Source organism: Mauremys reevesii, linkage group 1, assembly GCF_016161935.1.
Source record: "Mauremys reevesii isolate NIE-2019 linkage group 1, ASM1616193v1, whole genome shotgun sequence".
Classification (NCBI taxonomy): Eukaryota; Metazoa; Chordata; order Testudines; family Geoemydidae; genus Mauremys; species Mauremys reevesii.
In genome coordinates this window covers 226786711-226805207 of record NC_052623.1, presented here as the reverse complement: position 1 = coordinate 226805207, position 18497 = coordinate 226786711, and the positions used below count along the sequence as shown (strand labels likewise).

Genomic DNA, 18497 nt, shown 5'->3' with positions numbered 1-18497 from the left:
GTGAAAAACAATAAGAACTTTCATCAATCACTTTGAAGTCACCAGAAATAACTCTGAATACAGAAAGGGAGCAGACTTGTTGAGTAAGAAGATACAACTTTTACATAATCACTTCTCAGAGTAGAACTGCACTTTAGTGTTCCCTACGTACAGTACATTTAAAGTAATCATTCCCTGCCTTTTCTAAAGAGTGGAGTAATGGATATGGAAAGGTTACAGATGCTTTCTGTTTCAGCTCCTCTAGTTGTTATGCACAGGGAGGCTAGATTGGAGGAATTTGTTTTTGGTGCTTTGAAGGTCCCAAGAACATAAGAAAAATCAGAAAAAGCAGCACACTCCCTATCAACTTTTCCATGAGGAGCAAATGCCTTTAATATTTGCAGGAAAAAGAGACTGCTTTTTTTTTTAACTAGGATCAGTGCAGGCCACACACACAACAATCACAAGGAAACACGAAACAGCTAAAAGAGGGATCCCTTCACTCTTTTGAAAGGATGTCATCGGCCAGATCCTTAGCTGGTGCAAATCGGCATAGCTTCACTGAATCAATGGAGCGGCACCCATTTATGCCAGCTGAGGATCTGGCCCACAATGTAAGGTTGTAGGTCAAAACAAGACATGGAAACACATGAAAAAATAAAAGAAAACCTACGTTTCCCCCTCTCTCCTTCTCCAAAATAAAGTTGTTAGGAAAAATTCTTCTTACCCCGTACACCTTCTTGGCTCCTGCCTTGGCAGCAAACATTGAGAGGATTCCTGTGCCACTTCCAACATCCAATACAATCTTATCCTTAAAAACATGTTTATTGTGATACATGGAGTTTCTATATGTTAATGTGCGCACCTCATCCTTTAACATTTCCTGTGTTGAAAGAAGGCATCACATGTTTACTCATGGGGTAGGATTCATTGCGTCATTAAAATTTAACATATTCACCAGCTGAAAAGTTTTTCAGGTTGTTTGGGACACAACCAGGATTCATTACAGATCAAGACAACTTTAAAATGCAAACCACGAAGAACTTGAAATAGTAAGAATCAGCATCGTCTCATTCATCTATTCTTATTTCCCTCAAATATTATTTTACTGTTAAAAATGGTGACCAGAAATTATAGTCAATCCACAGTACTGCTGTGGGCATAGGCAAAAATGGTGCAAACCTCCTCACTCTCCTCCCCTGTGGGCTTTCTGCTGAGACCACAACAAAGAATGAACATTGCAGTGGTTGTGGCAGTCTTTATAATACAGACACCTCCACAAGGAACTGGGCTTAGACTATCTCCAATAGGTTTCACATAGGTCACCAGACAGACTGTAGATAGTACGACTGTCACTACTCACCTGGATATGAATTGGTGAAATAAGATACATTTTTTTCACATCATAGTGTGTTTCCCCAATAGGTGGGGTAGTTATTATTATTCCTCTTTTACAAGTTGGGGGTGAGGACTGGAGCGCAGAGAGATTGAGGACTAAATATTCTATTGTCCAATAATTATGGGAGCCCATCTTGAGATTCCTAGGTGTCTTTATTTGGGCACCCAAAAAACGGAGGAACTCAAGTTGAGTAGACACTTGTGAACATGTCAGCTCAACAGACTTGCCCAAAATTTCACAGCTAATAGTTTCAGACCTAGGAATAGCACCCAAGGGTACGTCCACACTTCCCGCCGGATCGGTGGGTAACGATCGATCTATTGGGGATCGATTTATCACGTATTGTCTAGACGCGATAAATCGATCCCCGAACACTCTGCTGTCAACTCCGGAACTCCACCAGGGCAAGAGGCGGAAGCGGAGTCAACGGGGGAGCTGTGGCTGTTGATCCCGCGCCATGAGGACGGGAGGTAAGTTGATCTAAGATACGTCGACTTTAGCTACACTATTCTCGTAGCTGAAGTTGCATATCTTAGATCGATTGGCGGGGGGAGGTGCCCAGTGTAGACCAGGCCCCAGTGTAGACCAGGCCCAAGTCTCCTGACTCACATTTTACTCTCCTATTCCCTGCAGCTCACTGCCTCACTGCTAGAAGGATCTTCGTCCAGTTTCTAGTGGATATGTGTGCACTATCTAGAGGTTAACTCTTGATCAGTCCCTTTAGGCACTCATTTCCTTCTTCTGAAGTTGCCACTGTTAGGGGCCAATTCCTTTCTCACACCAATTGTACATAGATGTAACTCTGTTCACATCAGAGGAGTTAATCCTCATTTGCACTAGTGTGAGGAAAATCAAACAAAATGGGGAAATATTTTCAAAAACACAAGTGATTTAGGCACCTAAATTCCATTTTCAAAAGTGGCTTAGGCACTAAGGAGCCACTCAGGTGCTTGTGAAAATGTTATCTATTATGTCTAAAAGGCAATAACTTTGATTACTCCTGCTGTCCTCTGAATAATTTTTGGCAGTAGGATGAATGCGTGTTGAATGCCAAGATGTATGAAAGCCCCAATGCCTTGCAGATGGAAGCACTAGTGTACAAGATTACTATACATTGGTTGCTTGTCTGTCTGTCTGGGTGGGTTACTTTTAAGGAGACTGGTTATATCCATAACTGTTGACGTGTAAGGGGACGTTTTCTCATGGAGTGTGGCTTGATATAACATACTGAAAAGGGTAGAGAGGGAGTCTGATTCCACTTAGCATGAAGTAGGAGCTGCTGTGGCAGTATTAAGCCTGGTCCAATTCCCATGTTGCTTGTTTCTCACTACTGATCTGACACTTTATGGCACCATTTAATGTTTCCTGAGCATGTGCTTTTAGGGCCTGATTTTCAAAAACAAAATATATTTTATGAATGCAAAATTTGACCTTAGGGATGAGATTTTCAAAGCTGCCTAGGGGATTTGCAAGCCCAACTGTCATTAATTGGAATGGGAATACAATGTCTAAATCCGTTTGGTGGCTTTGAAAATCTCAGCCTAAGTATGGATTTAGCAGCTTAGCTTTAGGTACCCAGATTTGAAATATGTTCCTGTAACTCTTTATAGACAGAGAGGATGACACATCCTTTGCTCCAAGCTGCTTGCAAGCCAAGGCTCAGATCATTTCCTCCATATTTTTGCATGCAAAGGATGCTATTAAACTACCCAATAACTGTCAGAAGAGGGAGGCAGTTGCACTGAAGTGGTAGCAACCTTCTCCCTCCCTTCCTGTGGAGAATCCCTTTTGTGTGAATTATGCATATTTGGGGCTTTGTGGATTTCAAAGGTGGAGAGGTTGTTAGGCAGGGAGGGGCTGCTGTCTCAGTGACCCTATACCAAACTTGTTCAATTTATTTACAAACATAAAAATATTTTTCTAACTACTACTCCTGAAACTCACCCTGGGATCTGAGAGACAAGCTGGGCTCTTTCTGTCTCATGCATCACCACTAGTATTAAAATTTCTGCTGTTCTAATATAACCCTTAGGTACAACTGTACAATTCCATTGTTCTCACATCATGTTATGCCTTCTTCAATACCTTTTTGGTCTCCTTCTCCCACAGCTGTCTCTGTGTCTTCTTCCATAATGCCCCTCGTGCGTTGAGTGCCCTTCCAAAATCTATTTGTCAAGCTTCCATCCTGACCTCATTCAAATCGCTATTAAAAGCTGCAGCATCTCCTATAAAATGCCTAAAACCCTCTGAACATGGCACAGAAAAAGATGTAACTAAGAACAGGAAAATTCCAAACAGCAACAAGATCCAGTAGCCAAACAAAATACACAAGTGGCGGAAAAAACCTCCCCCACAATGAAAAATCCCAACAAAACACAAATCAAAATAAAGGAAACAAATCCTAGTTAGCCACAGCTGAAAGGATGCCACAGACTTTGATGACCTCACTGTAATTACTGCATGGGCATTAAAGATTCCATGATGTGTCTTCTAAATGACAGATTTCTCTGGAGTCCTTACCAAATTTTCCCTTAGATAAATGCTTGTATCTCCCATTGAAATAAATAGGAGCTTGGCATGCATGTCTGAAGGGAGAATATGGCCCACTGTGTACTGTACTCAGCATCTGTGTTACTAAATTGGTATGTCCTTTCCATGAGGGTAGACCATTCTGCAAACCTTATAGTCATGCTAAGTACCACTTACTTAAAGGTGAAATTCCCCACTGTGCAGAGAGCCAGTACAAGTTCCATGCACCCTTGCCAGCTTCTTTTGAGAATTTAAATGATACATAGGCCTTGAAGTGGCCCTCTGCCCAGGGGTGGAGTTCATCATTAGCACTTAATCAGAGGAACCATTGCCGTGAGTAAAGATTGCAGAATCAGGTCTTTGGCAAATTGGTGCATCCAGTGGGGGGGGGGGGGGCGGGGAAATCAACCATGAAATCACTGAAAACATGTTGCCTTTCCATATTTTTACCAAGAAAAGAAAGCCTTACCTCGTGGATTCCAAAGTGAGCATAGGAATCAAAATAGTAATCCCTGGATGTCATTTCTTCTGGATTCAGGAGTTTTGCCATCTTGCCTCGGCCTGGGCAGCTCGGTTGCAAAGGTACATGAATGACTGATTGAACAGGCTTCGGAATGACAATAGGCTGAGGAGGCTGTGAAGGGCCACTACAGACCTAGAAAGATGTGAAATATTATTGCAATGGTCATTAGTCACAGAACATTCCTCTGCATGTTCATTGCTGTCTCTGTCTTACCAGCGATACTATTATTATTACAGTAAGTTAGCTACAACGCAGGGGTGGCATGGTCCAATGAATGGAATGTAAGGATGGGAGCCATAAACAGCTGCTTTTTAATCCTCTTTAATTTACTTGCTGTGTGGACCTTGGAAAAGTTCCTTGCCTGATTCTCCATTGCCCTGAACCTTGTGTAGTCATTTACAACAATGCAAAGAGGGTGAAAAGTGGGTATAAAATGCTAGCACTGGTATGAGTGGAGAACTTTGGTGCATTCTTATGTTCACCACCTTTGTACTTATGTCAATGACTATACAAAGTGCAAGTCAATGGAGATTTGGGCCTTCTCTTTTAGCTTTTCCTCTGTAAGACTGTGGCAATAATCTTTACCATCCTACCTCATAATATGTGAATTTTGGTAAACAAAAAGGGTCCCTGCACAGAAGAGCTCGTAGTCAAAGGACCATCCTACAAGATACTGAACACCTCCTGCAAGGAACTGAGAGTTCTCTCTTCATCTGAAAGTCCCTCAACATTCAAAGAAACAGCTGCTGGGGGCTGAGCAGGATATGTTACCCCTAACTTTTACTCTTCTGATGCTGATGGCGTGCTCAGCATGGATATAAGACTCATGTATCTCCACTCCCCCACAATTTTCTGTGTAATTGCACCTCTTTCAGCACAATTTCAATAGGGACCTGAGGGCACACATCACTTCACAGGATCAGACTTGATAGCTACAATGAGTATAAAGGATGTTTGAATACAATACAGAACACAGAATGTTGTATTAACATTATATCTGGAAAAAGTCATGGATGATGTGGGTTCTTAAATATATCTCCATGTTTAATTCTAGCATGAAGCAAAATTCTGAACAGCGAGAAAAATTATGAGAGGCATCAAAATCTCAGAGGAATGTGAAAGTTGCCCTACCATTTACGGATCATCACCATTAATTTATTTGTACAGAAAGCCATGGAAATTCCTCCACCTAAAATATTCCATCCTTTTTCTACTTGTTCTCGGGTTTAAAATTCACTAATTCCCCAGCCATGACTTCATTTGATGCAACTTCTGCTAGATATTTTTTCTGAGGTTTGAATTATCATTTGCAGTTTAGTGTTGCAAGAGATCAATCACTTGTACTGTCTCTGAATAGCACCAATTAGCCTAGTTTAACTTACTTTGATAAAAAAAATGGCTTTAACCTTTCTTTCCTGGCTCATGTATAATTTTAAACATGTCTTCTTTTGATGGTTTCTTTGGTCCATCTGTGTACAATGAATAGTAATAACTTACATTCCTGCAATGCCTTTCATCCTGAAGGATCTAAAAACATGTTCATCATAGAAGCTGGAGATGGAAAAGACCTAGCTCACCCAGTCCATCTCCCAGCCACTGCAGGATTGTTCCCTATTATTGGTTTGTTTTAATAGTCCCATGCAATGGAGCTTCAGCTACTTCTCTAGGGAGACTATTCCACATCTCATTTCATTAAGACTTTTTCAGAATAGTTATCTACATTTTTCTCCTTGTAATTTCATCCCGTTACTTCTAATTATACCACCATGTAATACCCTAAACAATTCCTTTCCCTCCTTGGTGTTGCACCTATCAAATGTTTGCAGACTGTAATCATTTCCCTCTACCCCTTTTGCTTCCTAAATCAAGTTATCTAGACCCAAGTTCATTTTGTCGCTATTCTTTGCACTTTCTCCACTTCGTTACTGTCTTTGAGATAGTGAGATGCTCAATGCAATAGTCTATGGGCAGTTGCACAAGAGCCATATATGGTACAGGAGAGAGAATCTATCACCCTTTTGTTCAATGATGCCATGCCTTTTGTATGTGAAACCTAAAGGGACACTGGCTTTTTTTATGGTCATAGTATAAATTCATGTCTAATTTGCTGTCAACTGGAGATGCTTATCTATAAGGAGCCAATATGGCCTTATGGTTAAGGCACTTAGCATAGCTCTCAGGAGATCTAGATTCAATTCCTGAGTTTATCTCCAACTTCCCATGTGAGCTTGGGCAGGTCATTTAGGGTTTGTCTATATTAGGGTATGAGGTCAAGGTTTACTAACCACAAACTTTTTCCATAATGTAGACACAGAAAGGAGGGAACCTCCGTGTTCCTGGTTGGAGGGAGCTGGTCTTACACCAACTGGTTCCTCTCTTTACAAAGGAAATGACAGAGCACTGCCATTCTCTGCAATCTCTCACAGAGCAGCCACTATATTTTTCCTTTAGATGCTGCAGCTGGTTTTTGGCAAAGGCCTCTGTATCCAGACAGTGCCAAGTTAATAACTGTTATCATACTATTAAGACTGCATTATTTCTGAAAAATTGCACTTTGCATTACTAGTACACTGGAGATTTTCCAAATGAAAGAGATATAAATATTGAAGCACCTGGAATAAGCACTGTAATCACTTCTGTAGATGATACTGTAGTACATGGCTATGGGTTGGAGAAGAATAGTCTTGTGACTGGAACTCAGGAGACATGTGTTCTGTTCCTGGGTCTGCCATAGACGCTGTGACTGATCTTAATCAAGTCAGCTAATTTCTCCGTGCCTCAGTTATCCATCTGTCAAATGGGGAGAGTAATAATTCCCTACCTCAGAGGATGTTGTGAAAACAAATTCATTGATGTATGTGAGGCACTCAGATACTATGACAATGAACACCATAGGAAAGCCAGCGAATGCTGCCAGAACACTGGAAAACAAGGAAGAGGAATACGTTGAAAGAATGTCTATTGTCTTGGAAACAATAAAGTCTGCAAGTCTGAAGCTCAGCGAAGAGAAGCGCTTGCTGAAGCAGAAACAGCTAGACTTCTTTGGACATGTTAGAAATGCTCCAGATGAAAGCCAAGCTCCAGAGAAAAGCCATTAAGGAAAGGCAGCTTCCTGAATCTATTCTAGAACTGAAAAGAAGCCTAGGTTTGATTTACTAGCTTAGCAGATGTATATCTGACCTGTCAGAAACAATACATCCTTTGAATAACTCCTGAGAAGGGCAAGCACCTGGATTGGAGCAAGCACCAGAGCAGGAATTCTACAGAGTCTAACAGCTCCTTTCTGAAGCCCCAATACTTACTTCCTATGTTGCCAGTAAGCCCAACCATTATAGGTATGGATGCCACTGATTATGAATTAAGGGGACTATTACTGCAAGATCTTAATAGTCTACTGAAACCAATCGCATACTGCTCCAGAACACTGGTTAATTCAGAGACTTATTGACATCCAAAATAATATGGTAAAAAGCTACCCAGTGAGTCATCCATCAACGTGCCCAGCAATTCTGCCCACCTGCAGAGGACACTGTTGTTTGGAGACACTTGACGATGACCTACAACCAGGCTTTCCTGTATTTGGGGTTTAAGTTTAGAAGAAAGGGTGAAACAAGTTAGTCCTGTCACTTCTTTGGCAACATTGTTAAAGAAAACACTAGGTAAGATATATTGAACTTAATACACATGCCCAGGGTCATATGGATCTCCAGATTTGGGGTTGGCAAGGAATTTCCCCCCAGGTCAGATTGGCAGTGACCTTTGGGGTTTCTTTTTCCTTCCCTCTGCAGCACTGGGTGTGGATCTCCTGGTAGGATCATCTGTGTATATCTCACCTAATCAATTCCTTACCATTGCAAAGGCCTTGACCATTGGTGGCACCTTGGTCTCCCCTGTTCTCTGTCTGTGGCACTTAACAGTTAAATTTCCTGAGGATTAAAATGCTTTAGTCTAACTAAAGTCTTTGGGATCACTATAGAGGTGTGCTGGGATAAACAAACCCCATATGGGACAATATGGGGTTAACGAGCTAATGTGGGCTCAGGTGGCTCTGCTCCTTTGCACATGTGAGAAATGTTAGTCTTGGAGTGAGGAGCTTAAGAGGAAGAGTCCCTGCTAGTTGATGGCACACCAGGAAGGAGAGCAGGCCCTCAGTGCTCAGCTCCTGAAGAGAGGGCTGACCAAAGGCAGGAGCTCCCCACCCAACAGTATGCTCTCCTTCATGCGCCCTTCCTGAGGAAAGGGATGGCCGGATGCTGACACACCTTGAGAGGGAACCATTCCCCACTTTTACCTGTGAACTCAGTTTATTTATGTTAAGTCTCCTTGTTCTTGTTAGTTAACTACCCTGGAAGGAGCAAGACTGTAAAGTGACCTGGCTGGAGGGCCAAGTCACAGGAAGAGGCAGATGTCTGCAGGCCCAGAGCATTGGTTGGCAGGTGGTACCTGATCAGAAGAGAGCTGCTATGCCATGCCTGGCCATAAGGAGGTGCTAGCATTGAGTCAACCCTTTCACAGGGGTAACTGGGTGAAACTTAATGGCCTGTGATAAGCAGGAGGTCAGACTAGATGATCTATATGACCTTCTCATAAAAAAACTGGGGAAATACAACCTAGATGGAGCTACTATAAGGTGGGTGAATAACTGGTTGGAAAACCATTCCCTGAGAGTAATCAGTGGTTCACAGTCAAGCTTGAGAGCATAGCAAATGGGATCCTACAGGGATCAGTTCTGGGTCAAGTTCTGTTCAATATCTTCATCAATGATTTAGATAATGGCATACTGAGTACTGTGACAAAGTTCCTCCTCTACCTTGGTGGGTCCTGCGCTTATTGGAGGATTTGCTCACCTCAGTGATCTTCCCCTTTAGTGGAACCCACAGTCTGAGTCAACTCCTCCTGTGTCTGTTCAGGAGTTGGGAGGTTTGGGGGGAACCCAGGCCCGCCCTCTACTCCAGGTTCCAGCCCAGGCCCTGTGGATTGCAGCTGTCTATAGTGCCTCCTGTAACAGCTTCATGACAGCTACAACTCCCTGGGCTACTTCCCCATGGCCTCCTCCAAACACCTTCTTTATCCTCACCACGGGACCTTCCTCCTGGTGTCTGATAATGCTTGTATTCCTCAATCCTCCAGCAGTACACTCTCTCTCTCTCTCTCTCTCTCTCTCTCTCTCAGCTCCTTGCGCCTCTTGCTCCCAGCTCCTCACACCCGAATCTCACTGACTAACTGGGAGGCTTTTAACTAGTTCCAGCCAGCCCTTGATTGGCTTCAGGTGGCCCAATCAATGTAGCTATCTCCACTGCCTTCTAGAAAGATCTTAATTGGCCCCAAGTGTCTTGATTAACCTGGAGCAACTGCCATTTGGTTACCATGGTACTAGGGATTTGGTTAGCCTGGGGCTAACATACCTGTTTCTTACTACTTTACTGTAGCCATCTGGCCTTGCCCCATCACAGTACACATAAAGTTTGCGGACGATACCAGGCTGCGAGGGGTTGCAAGTTCTTTGGGGGATAGGTTTAAAATTCAAAATGATATGGACAACCTGGAGAAATGACCTGAAGTAAATAGGATGAAATTCAATAACGACAAATGCAAAGTACTCCTCTTAGGAAGAAACAATCAATTGCACACATACAAAATGGGAAATGATTGCCTAGGAAGGAGTACTGCAGAAAGGGATCTGGGGGTCATAGCAGATCACAAGATAAATATGAGTCAACGGCATAACACTGTTACAAAAAAAGAAAACATCGTTCTGGGATGTATTAGCAGGGTGTTGTAAAAAAGACATGAAAAGTAATTCTTCCGCTCTACTCCGCACTGATTAGGCCTCAACTGGAGTTTTGTGTCCAGTTCTGGGTGCCACATTTCAGGAAAGATGTGGGAAAAATTGGAGAAAGTCCAGAGAAGAGAAACAAAAATGATTAAAGGTCTAGAAAACATGACCAATGAGGGAAGATTGATAAAATAGGGTTTGTTAAGTCTGGAGAAGAGAAGACATGATAACAGTTTTCAAGTACATAAAAGGTTGTTACAAGAAGGAGGGAGAAAAACTGTTCTCGTTAACCTAGGACAAGAAACAATGGGCTTAAATTGCAATAAGGGTGGTTTAGGCTGGACATAGGAAAAGCTTCCTAAAAGTCAGGGTGTTTTAGCACTGGAATAAATTGCCCAGGGAAGTGGTGGAATCTTTGTCATTGGAGATTTTTAAGAGCAGATTAGACAAACACCTGTGAGGGATGGTCTAGATAATACTTAGTCCTGCCATGAGTGCAGAGGACTGGACTAGACCTCTTGAGGTCCCTTCAGTTCTATGATTCTATAATTCTATCTATGGTCCTCTCTGGCCTTAAACTCTATGAAACTAACATGTCCTTTTCCTTCGTGGTCTCCAGTAGCATGGAGTCTTATGCCTGCAGAGTCCCTTTGAAGCCAGCAGGATTCCTCATGGGCCTAAGGCTCCATCTTAGATCTTGCTGCATAAGTGGGGCCTTACTGAGTATACAAAAGACTTTGGCTGAGATTTTGAAAGCCACCTATAGGATGTGGATGCCCAATTCCCATTAATTTTCATACATTAATTTAAATGAGACTTGGGCATTCAAATACCCGAGGCAGCTTTGAAAATCTCAGCTTTTTTCATGCACCATCATCTGACTCTGCAGTGAGGCAAGAAGGAGTTGGGGGATGGGAAACATGCAAAACTCTTTTAATTACTTTCAATTTTTAGGAGACTGTGAAGAAAATTGAGGTGTGTCAAGAAAAGAAAATTAATTTCCAAGGTTACACAAGTCCTGCTCTTCCTTGACATTGCCATGGAGATAGGGTCTTGGAGACTAAGATTCAAATCTTGAAGACAAGACTGATAAAACCAATGCTCAAACTGCAATTTTCTTCCCTGTCAAACTTATTTATGAATACAAGTAATATATTTCCATGGGTACTGAGCAGGCTAGTGATATTTTATATTCAAAAAATCCTACACCATCATTAAAAGAGATTCAAACTGCTAATGGAGTTAGAGTTTGATTTGTAAAAATTCAGATAATTCAAAATTCTGTGTCAAATATTTCTGTAGATTCTGAATTTCAATGAGCCAGATTCTCTCCTGTGTCAGGACCACAGGAACAAAGCAGCCCCAGACGGATCTCCCCGGCACAGTGGGGATTATCACTTGGTTTAGCACACAGTCACCATAGCAGATCCTGCAATGCAGCTCTCCCTGCAGTGGGGAAATGGCTCGTGACCAGGGGTGGATGGCAAAGCTGGGGCATCCTGGTGAACACTGGCTCCCATGATGGCCTCTTGGGGCCTCATTAGCAGATAGCACAAGTTATGGCAATCTTTAGCTTCTTTGATTTATGTACTGTGGGAACCAGACTGGTCCCAGGTTTAGGGGAGTGCAAACCCCTCCTGAGTTTAGTTGAGTGCTTCTTGGCCTGAGCAGAGTACCTCAGCCATTGTCTATACACACTGAATTTTTTCTGTCAGGGATTTATTTCAATATTTGAAGTGCCCGGGTACTACAGTAATGTGTGGTATGAAAATCTACATAGATTATAGATATGGAATCTAATCTAGACAGACAGACAATATTCCTTGGATGTGATTATTTAAATGTACCACCTATTTGGCAAAGTTTGTTTGTTTTTTCAAAAAACAGGGCCTTGAAAGTCTTGGCCCAAGTGTTTCTTGTCTTTTCTCTGTTGGATTCTTCTTATTGTGTTTAATTTGTAACCTTGGTTTTTCTGTTCTCAAAACTAGGACTAAAGGGCCTGATCCTCAGCTGTAAATCCTCTAATTATTCCAGTATACACTAGTTGGAGTTCTGGCCCCATACGTTTATGTAAGTTTTGTGAAAAATGCAGATCTACACAATGTTAACAATTTCTCAGGAGTCAAACCGACTCAGTAGAATAGTTGGGGTACATAGCTGTGAATTACAGGTGCTTGGATGTAGCTTACTACTTTGCCGGACACTTAAGTCACACATTTACCTGACTTTTCTAGCTTGAGTGCCAAACTGTCTGAAGAGTATGTTTGCACAACATCAGATTTGTTATGGACAATGATCCACAATTTGTCAAAAAGCAGTCATATCCTTTATGAACAACTGTAACTTTGACTGCATTGTAACCATTTCACATTATCCCCAAGCTAATGGTGAGCCTGAGAGAGCTATGCAAACTGTAAAGCATGCTCTGAAACAAGAGGATCAATTTTTAGCTTTCCTCAGTTATAGAATATAAATGCCACCAAGTATGGCCCAGGCCCAGCACAGCTGAATCTGGGCAGACAGCTGGGGACACCAAATTCCACCCTATGCAAAAAAATCTCAAAAAAAGCAAGAAGCAATGCATAATTTCCAATTTGATTTTCAATCTGATCAGATACATATGGGGATTTAAGGATTGAGAAGGGATGGCCAGTGCCTACTATTGTGCAAGATTTATAGGTTCTGCACTGTCAAGACATGCACATTCCACCTTTACTACAAAGGAACTAGAGACAGGACTAGCGTACAAACTCCTTTGCAAAACTGTCCAGATCATCAAGAACAGATGAAGATTGATTCTTCCTCAAGTGTTATGAACAATACCTCCAGAAGAAGAGTGATCAGGAAACCTGAGCATTGTGGAGACCACAGGTCAGATTATGTCCACTGTCCAGCCCCTAACATTTGCACAAGGGATGGAGAGGATATAAAGAGCATCTCCCTGGAAATTAAACTTTCATTATTATTATGAGAGCATTCAGATGCACAGCTTAGAAGTGAACAGCTGGTGATCGTAAGGCTACGTACGAAATAACCAGTAGGAGGTGACTGCAAATGAGATGATGTAACATTATAGGCATGCAGCAATTCCCCATATTGTTGGAGTTACTGTATCCACCTTACACATAACCACATCATATACCATTTGATAGTTTATTTTATGTAGGTTTAGAAAAGGTATGATGTGGAGCTGTCAAGTGGTGCTGTAAGCTTCTCAGTGAGGTGAAACAATGGTACCCAAAATGAGAGAGCGTTATATTTTTACACAGCTCCAGAAACATTACAACATGAGTATGTCTACAGTTCTTACCGTTAAGTTAATTTCACCACCTTAATGTGGGCAAAGCTACCAAACAACAATGTATTAAAAGATTTGTATTGGTTTTGCATGGGCAAGTATTTTTTTTTCCCCAGAAATGATGGAGCTATTTAGGACATGGCAAAAATGGCCAATTTTAACATTTTGCAAGATACTAACATGAACTGTTTCATATTGCATATTCTTAATTGTCAAATATCTCACAAGTGATTATAATAGTTTTCTATCAATTTAACTGAAATTTGCTGACCACATCAGTCTCACGCCGAAGGGTGTGCACTAGTAGCAGTATTAGGCGTGTCCATAGTTTTTTACTGCATAGTGGGTAGATATTCCTAATGTAATGCTTCTCCGTTTTTAAGTTTTTGTACATGCAATGTAGCATCTAGTCTGCCTGGTAGGAGGTTTTAATTTGTAATTGTGTAACCATGCAGTCCTAGCCTTTGAAATATTCTAGAAACTAGCTTTTTAATTCAATCACACTTATGCATGGGTCAGTATTTGGTGTTAGAGATAACACTATTATGACTATGCAAAAGCTATGAGAGAAAGATGTGGCCTAGCAAGAAGTAGTGAAGACAGTTCACAAGCAAGTCCTTGCCTCTGCATTCTAGAGAGATGAAGAGCGTGTTACCGCTCTTACCAGCCATGTCATCAACAATACAACAAAGCCATCTGATCCTGAATCACATCATGAGATGCTTATCAACATATCTATTGGACTGCATGAAGCATCATATGTACAAGAGTCACTACTGAAAATAGTGAAGAACAAATGGAGAGATTTGTTAAAGAGGCACTTGATACTGATGTGACATGTAGCTTCTTCAGTCCAATCAAGAAATTTGGCATCAGAACATTTGATGACATGGCCAAGAAGACCAAATTTAAGTCTGGCAAGGGAGAGACAATCACAGAAGCTATAAGTCCAGAAATTGTTTTCTGCAGAGCCTGGTCCTTAGCAAAATGCAGAGATTATGTTTCAATGGCAACTATTCTTAGTCACCCAATAGGACAGTGCCTATGTCCCTCTTCCATACTGATGGAACAATGAGAAGAGGAGACAAAGCTGAATTAGGGCATCAGCTAGAAGCTCAGACTGAAAGAATCCATGAGCTAGACCAGTGCTTCTCAAAGTGGTGGTCCGCGGACCAGTGCCAGTCCATGAGCCATTGGCTGCTGGTGCATGGCGAGTTTCCTCATAAGAGCATCGAATAGGATAATAATATGGCACTGGTCCCTGGCACATTGGAAAAAAAAATTGCCGGTCCCCCACATCAGATAGCTTGAGAAGCACTGAGCTAGACCATGCAACAAAGAAACCACAGTGTGCATCAGAGATGCCATGGCTGTTATACAAATGATGACTGGAGATAAATTCCACACATTCAGTGACTTGGCTGCTAAGTACTTGAGGCAGGTACTAAAAGGATTTGACAAAGCTAATTCTAAAATCCAAGTCTTTGACAGCTATGACAACGGTAACTCTATGAAAACTGCAGAAGGACACATCAGACAGGATCTAAGGTTGGATGCGAGAAATACCAGGTGATTGGTGGATGCCCTGTGTCTCCATGGGAAAAAGTTTCTAAATGTGGCATCCATTTGTAAAATTCCTCTGTGAATTATGTGGTTCGCAGTATACCTGAGCGTGTAGGAGCACACCCAACACAAACACTTTTTGCTGGAGGTGAAGTAGCAAAATCCATCACCAATAGACTTTTAATCATTTTTGTTGTTCTCCTCTGGACTTTCTCCAGTTTGTCCACATCTTTCATGAAATGTGGTGCCCAGAAATGGACATAGTACTCCAGTTGAGGTCTTATCAGTGCTATGTAGAGTGGAAGAATTACTTCTTGTGTCTTGTTTACAACACTCCAGATAATACATCCCAAAATGATGTTTGCTTTTTTTTGCAACGTATTACATTGTTAACTCTCATTTAGTTTGTGATCCACTATAACTCCCAGATCCTTTTCTGTGGTACTCCTTCCTAGGCAGTCCTTTCCCATTTTGTATTTGTCCAATTGATTTTTCTTTCCTAAGTGTAGTACTTTTGTATTTGTCCATATTGAATTTCATCCAATTTATTTCAGACTATTTCTTCAGTTTGTCAAGATCATTTTGAATTCTAATCCTTGTCCTCCAAAGTACTTGTAACCCCTCTCAGCGTGGTATCATCTGCAGACACTCTCTATGCCATTATCCAAAAGATTTATTAAGGTATTGAATAGAACTAGACTTGGGACAGATCCCTGTGGGACCCCATTCTATATGCCCTTCCAGCTTGACTGAAACCATTGATAACTACTCTCTGAATACAGTTTTCCAACCACTTGTGCACCCATCTTATAGTAGGTTCATCTAGGTTATATTTCCTTAGTTTGTTTATGAAACGGTCACACGAGACAGTATCAGAAGCCTTACTACAGCTGATATATATCCCATTGACTGCCTCTCCGCTAGCCATGAGGTTTGTTACCCTGTCAAAGAAGGATATTAGTTTGGGATGACATGATCTGTTATTGACAAATCCATGCAAACTTACATATCACCTTATCTTCTAGGTGCTTACAAATTGATAATGGAGCAAATAATCTTTCCAGGTACCAAAGATAAGCTGACTGGTCTGTAATCCCGTGTTGTCCTTATTCCCTTTCTTATAGCTAAGTATTATATTTGCCCTTTTCCAGTGCTCTGGATCTCTCTGATCCTCCATGAGTTCCCAAAGATAATTGCTTATGGCTCAGAGATCTCATCTGCCAGTTCCTTAAGTATTCTAGGATGTCAACTGTCAGTTGAAGACATCTAACTTGTCTAAGTAATTCTTAACTCTTAATTCTTTTAGACTCAGGTCCTGCCCCATTTAAACTGATGTTCACTATGTTAGTTGTCCAATCACTGCTAATCTTTTTGGTGACAGCTGAAACAAAAGAGGTGTTTAACACTTCAGCCATTGCTATATTTTCTGTTATTTTCTTTCCCTCATTGACTGCTAGGCCTACTCTGTCCTTGGTCTTCCTCTTGCTTCTGTTGTATTTGTAAAATGTTTTCTTGTTACCCTTTATGTCCCTAGCTGGTTTAATCTCATTTGTGCCTTGGCCTTTCTAATTTTGTCCCAACATGCTGCTGTTGTGGGTTTTTTTTAATGTATTCATCCTTCATCATTTGACCTACTTTCCACCTTTTTTAAGACTCTTTTTTGAGCTTCGGGTCATTCAAGATCTCCTGATTAAGCCAAGGTGGTCTCTTGCCATACTTCCTATCTTTCCTATTCATTGGGATAGTTTGCTCTTGTGCCCTTAATAAGAACTCTTTTAAAAACTTCCAGCTCTCCTGAACTCTTTTTTTGTCTAAGACTTACTTCCTATCAAATATTACCTACCAATTTTCTGACTTTGCTAAAGTCTTCCTTCTTCAAGTCCATTGTCTTTATTCTGTTGTTTTCCCTCCTGCCATTCCTGAGAATCATGAACCCTATCAGTTCAGGATCACTTTCACACAAGCTGCTTTACACCTTCAAATTCTCAGCCAGTTCCTCCCTATTTGTCAGAATCAAATCTAGAAAGGCCTCTCCCCTAGTCACTTTCTCCATCTTCTGCAATAAAAAGTTTTCTCCAAGCATTCAAGAATTTGTTGGATAATCTGTGCCCTGCTGTACTACATCCTCAGCATCGTATCCACTCATTATACTCCACACCTGAACATAGCCTTCATATGAACAACATACCCTCCTATCTCAGTGTCTGTACGTTGACCCGTTAACCTTTTACCCCCAATCGGGGCTATTGCAGATTATGTATTCCTTACGCCACCTGATCTTAAACCAAACTTTGCACCTCTTCAATAATCTGTACGTTATTCCCTGATCACCAGAAACTTCTACGCCTAAACTCTGTAACCTCTGTACCATACACTTTTTTTTTAAAACATCATCTTAATAAAATGTTGACATTTTCTCTCCTCAAAACTCTCCTTTGCCATGATAACTACATGAAACTTGACAATGGCTAGGCTGATAGCCATGCATTGTCTCATTGTTTCCCTTCTACAGCCCCATCCATCTGTATGATCTGATATCTCTTGTCTTATACTTAGATTGTTATCTCTTTGGGAAAGGGACTGTCTTTTTGTTCTGTGTTTGCACGGCACTTAGCACAACAGTGTCTTTCTCCATGACTAGGGTTACTAGGCACTGTGGTAATACAAATAAATAATAATAATGTCAATGCCGAACGCTTAATAGGTTTAAGGAAAATGTTAGACAGTTATATGAATAAAAACTCCACATGGGATAAAAATTATAAAGGATATAAAACTTGTGTTGCAGGGCATAATCAATCCTTAACTGTTTGGTATATAGAAGAAATTTCCCCTGTATAGCAGGCTATTCTATCACTATCCATTGTGGGATTTTTTTTTAATGCACCTTCCTCTGAAGCATCTGTTATTGGCCACAGTCAGAGATAGGATACTGGAATAGATGGATCATTCATCTGGAATGGCCATTTCTACCAAGGTAATCAGAGAGATTTCAAAATCCAGTATAAATATGTGCACAAATATATTTGTCTCCCTTTTGCTTTCAGTGAATGGTTTTCCAAATACAAACATCCTCACCTGAATGTTCATGAGTAAAAGGAGTTGCAAATACCAGCAAAGCAAGTTGGTGATGTGACAGTGTGTATAAACCAGGGGTCAGCAACCTCTGGCATGCGGCTCACCAGGGTAAGCACCCTGGTGGTCTGGACCAGTTTGTTTACCTCCCGCGTCGGCAGGTTCGGCCGATCGCAGCTCCCACTGGCCGCGGTTCACCATCCCAAGCCAATGGGGGTGGTGGGAAGCCGTGGCCAGCACATCCTGCGGTGCTTCCCGCCGTCCCAGGCCAGTGGGAGCCGCGATCGACCGAACCTGCCGATGCGGCAGGTAAACAAACTGGCCCGGCCCGCCAGGGTGCTTATCCTGGCGAGCC

General features: G+C 41.6%; 1 protein-coding gene across 4 annotated transcripts in view; it reads right to left on the bottom strand.

Annotated features, from left to right (window-relative positions):
• The window catches only part of PRMT8 (protein arginine methyltransferase 8), a 113481-nt gene that overhangs the window by 53264 nt on the left and 41720 nt on the right, over positions 1–18497 (bottom strand). For 2 of the 4 annotated variants that reach the window (XM_039538292.1, XM_039538320.1), the window contains exons 2-3: positions 4377–4562; positions 707–862 (exon numbers count right to left, since the gene is read on the bottom strand). In XM_039538292.1, the coding sequence (XP_039394226.1) occupies positions 707–862; positions 4377–4562 (342 nt within the window). The remainder of the gene's footprint in view (positions 1–706; positions 863–4376; positions 4563–18497) is intronic. The other 2 variants (XM_039538301.1, XM_039538311.1) reach the window with 2 other exon arrangements.